This window comes from Suillus plorans, assembly GCF_016647745.1.
Source record: "Suillus plorans strain S12 chromosome Unknown HD556scaffold_11, whole genome shotgun sequence".
Taxonomy (NCBI): Eukaryota; Fungi; Basidiomycota; class Agaricomycetes; order Boletales; family Suillaceae; genus Suillus; species Suillus plorans.
In genome coordinates this window covers 853,309-857,106 of record NW_024537395.1, presented here as the reverse complement: position 1 = coordinate 857,106, position 3,798 = coordinate 853,309, and the positions used below count along the sequence as shown (strand labels likewise).

Genomic DNA, 3,798 nt, shown 5'->3' with positions numbered 1-3,798 from the left:
GATATGTCTTTCCTTGAACTGCACCTATGTAAACATCTCATTCTCAACAAGAAGACAAACTCACCATTCTCTCAGCCTCACGGAGAGCATCAATATGTGTTTCTTTACCCCAGAAGTGCTTAATATGTGAGTCCTTCTGTGATGGGTCAAGCACTATTAACAACAAGAGTGAATATAAGGCAATAGTGTTCTAACAAGCACATACACATAGCCATGATATATGCATCATTGTCTGCAGTTCGCTCATAGTACCCACAGATCTTTTCAACAGCTGCATTCAAGGCTGTATGAAAGGGCTCATACTTTGAACTCTCAGAATGAGACATCCAAGCCTTATGCAAGGCTTTGAGAGCTGGCAATGCAAGCTGAAGGGTTGAGCCTTTATCAGACGAGAAACTCTGCTGTACATTATCAGCATGCTGAGCAAACAGTCAGTGACAAGAGAGACATATCAGCACATAACACACTGCAAGAAGAGATGTGAATAGCTCCACTCATTTCCACTCATCATTATTGAGCCTCAACTGGTCAATTTTTGCACGCTTTGCAAGGTTAGGCTCTCGAACACCAAGTTCATATACAAAAGTGTTGACAAACTGATGAAACATTAATGTCATGTCAGTGTCAAGCTCATAGCACATACAGGTTTCATCTTCTCCACACGGTTGAGCATAACATAGGTTGATGACCAGCGGACAGGCATATCAAGCAAAAGCTGAGAGGTGACAAGGCTCGTACTCGGAGGACGGGTCTGGACATCCTTAAAAAGCTGTTTTCATTGCGCAGAAGATCGTGCCTTGATGATGTTAAGGTCGTACTCTCGTAGGATTGGATCTGAAGGACTTCGGCCTCAGCTCGTATGCTGTGCCCCTTTCCCAAGTACTGTCCCTTATTTCAAAGACTTAACGATAACGCGTCCGAAGGTCCGGACGAGTCTCGTAGTTATATCCGGATGACTTCCGGATATCGGAAACGCGTTGTCATGCATGATATGGATATCATACATGGACATATTCATATATATATATATATAAAAGCCTACAGCAATCAAGCCTATTAGCTTTGTCCATGGGAGGCTTGCTTAGAGGCGATATATAGGAAGTTGAAGAAAAGAAGCAGAAAGACTTGAGTAATTTGTATTAGGATCTGGTTTAATTTTGTTTGCTGAATGTCTGAAGACTGTGTTTCTTACATAATCTTTTTCATTGGTCTATGATTGCAATTGTTTATCCATGTTTCATATTTATGAGTTGTTTACGTTCATCATGTTAGTTTTCTCTTCTAGGGAAAAACTTACATAATGAGTTCACATGTGATTATTCAGAAATTGGCAAGATCAAGCTTAGTCAAATCTGATGACTCATGAACTCTCTTTCTCTGCTCAATTTGTCGTCTAGCACCACTATTTGCATATTGGTGATCAGATCGATCGGACTGAGTCAGTTCTATTTTTATTTTAATAGTATACATGTAATATTTGATTACAAATAAGTGGAGCAGGATATTCCAGATATTCATTTGGCACCTAGGTATCTTTCCCACGCCAAATGTATAAAAGGAGGGCCTCTTCTCCACTGAATAGAAGGAGATTTTCCACTTTATCTGTCTCTCACAGAGGAGAATTCCCACTTCACCTGTCTGTCACAGGAAGTGCAAGGGACCAGTATTTCCCTCAGTTAGTCTACACTAAGATTAGGTAATCTTAGTCTTGTATTTACTCACTATTGTTAGACTCCAGCTAGTCTAATCACTTGTATTTAGTTATCTAGTCCTTAGGTGGTCTAGATCTGTTGTATTCTTGTTGTGATTACATCAGCAAGGATTTGTCTGGGAAAAGCTTAGTCAGCATTCCCATCTTTTGTTTGCAAGACCTTTCAGCCACAGCCTGAGGTCCAGCTTAGTCATAGGTTCTCACATCCTTCCAGCTTGAAGTATCTTTGTGTTCAGCCTACTCATTTAGGATAGTTTCTTATATCACTGTCCATTACCTTCTTCAATATATTTCAGTGACTCTCATAGGATTTTACCTATACTAGTCATTGTCTATCTTATTTCAGCAGTCCATCGCTTCAACCAAACGACCGACTGTATAGTCTTGCCTCCAACGAACAGCACGTTATCAACCGAGAAGTAGAAAATCCGTTGACCGTGTACTTGAGGAGTTGGCAGCTTTTGTCTTATCAAAGTGTAGTTGTGGTGTCACTGCATTTTACACGAAAACATATAAGACCCTCAAGTAACAAGACAGCGTATAAGACTAATCCGGACGGATCCGGACTAGAAACAAACAGAGTATAGACTATATGAAGATAGAGGCGGAGACGTAGACTATCAGAATCGATCCGAAGTCTCAGAGATGACAAGAGTTGTTTAGACTCAAGTCCGGAGGACAGAAAGAGGACAAACTAAGATGATATTCGAACTGAGGTACTACAGGAAATATACATGGGTTTATATACTAAGAGGATAACGGAAGGATCAATAAGCAAAGGTCCGAGGCTATGTACGAAGCATATGCAAAGCTTATCAAACACGAGTCGGAAATGAAGCATAGGATAACGGATCAGTAATCATACCGGTAATAAGTATAACCGAGACACCGGGAAGAGGAAATACCGAATAGGCTGTGTTTAACATTATATGAACAGGAAATGAATTAAGAAGCTTATCGGATATCGGACCGGACGCGGATCTATGCATCGGACCGGACCGGATCTAAGGTCCGAAGTCCAGAAGAGAAGTGTGAATATATGGGATATGACAGTATCCCCCCCTTAGGGCCGATCCCTAGAGGCACAAGAAGCATCGGTCGGACCGGACGAAATTAATGAGATGATGGAGAAGTCGATGGGGGGAGTTTCTGAGTTCGGAATCGGACAGATATACACAAGGTCGGATGTCCAGGATGATTCTTCCTTTCCCACTTTTTCACTCTATAACGCTCTATCGGATATGTCTGGCAACACCTCCGGATCTCAGAAACTGCTAAGCAGAAACTTCTGGAGCTTCAACAGCAAATAGCGGACGCGGAAATTGGCTCGGATGGAAGAAGAAGAGAATCGGAAACGTCAGGAGGCGGAACGGAAACAGGAGGAATTGCGGAAGATTAAGGAGGCTGAGAGTCTTGTAGCAGCGGAGGAGAAAAGACGCAAGGAAATAGTAGCGGAAATGGTGAGTTTCGGATGGATATGGTGGATTTCTCTAACGGATGGAAAGACTCGTGCTATGTCTGCGGAAAGGGACGGATCCTGCGCGCGTTGTGCTAACAGGGGACGGACTTGTCTTTGGACGGATGCAGAGGGCAACGCTCAGGTGAGTCGTCCGGATATTTCGGATCCGGGTTTTTGACGTCCGGATAGATCAAGTCTTGCGATATCTGCCGGAAGGACAAGGCTACATGTCCCGGAACCCGGAACTGTCAAGGTGTCCAAGGGCAAGAAGAGAAAACATGCTGCCGGATCTCCATCTCCGAAGGGCAAAGGTAAGAAACACCAGAAGAGTCCGACTCCGGAAGATCCGGAAGAGATGGAGGAGAATACAATGACCAGGCTTGGGTGGCCGCGGCCAACAATATAGTGTCGGAACTGGCTCGGACGAACGCACTTTTGGAGAGGAGCATTCAGGCAGCGGAAGGCAGTAGGGCTGCAGCGGACCGGATGAGTTCCGGAATTGAGTTGTTCCTTCAGCAGCAGAGGGAATTTCAAGCCATGCTATTCGGACACATCCGGAAGGGGTTTCGGACGACTTCGGATCTGGATCCGGAGGATGAAGTGATGGATAAGGCGTCCGGAAGTGAAG

General features: G+C 43.9%; 1 protein-coding gene across 1 annotated transcript; it reads right to left on the bottom strand.

Moving 5' to 3' along the window:
• Positions 1-64: 64 nt before the first annotated feature.
• On the bottom strand, positions 65-703 carry HD556DRAFT_1305691 (uncharacterized protein; the record flags this gene model as incomplete). The annotated part of the gene is made up of 3 exons (XM_041299815.1): positions 65-153; positions 206-419; positions 644-703. Coding segments are annotated over 3 exons (363 nt in total), but the record flags the coding sequence as incomplete, so codon positions are not given.
• Between the last annotated feature and the right edge of the window lie 3,095 nt (positions 704-3,798).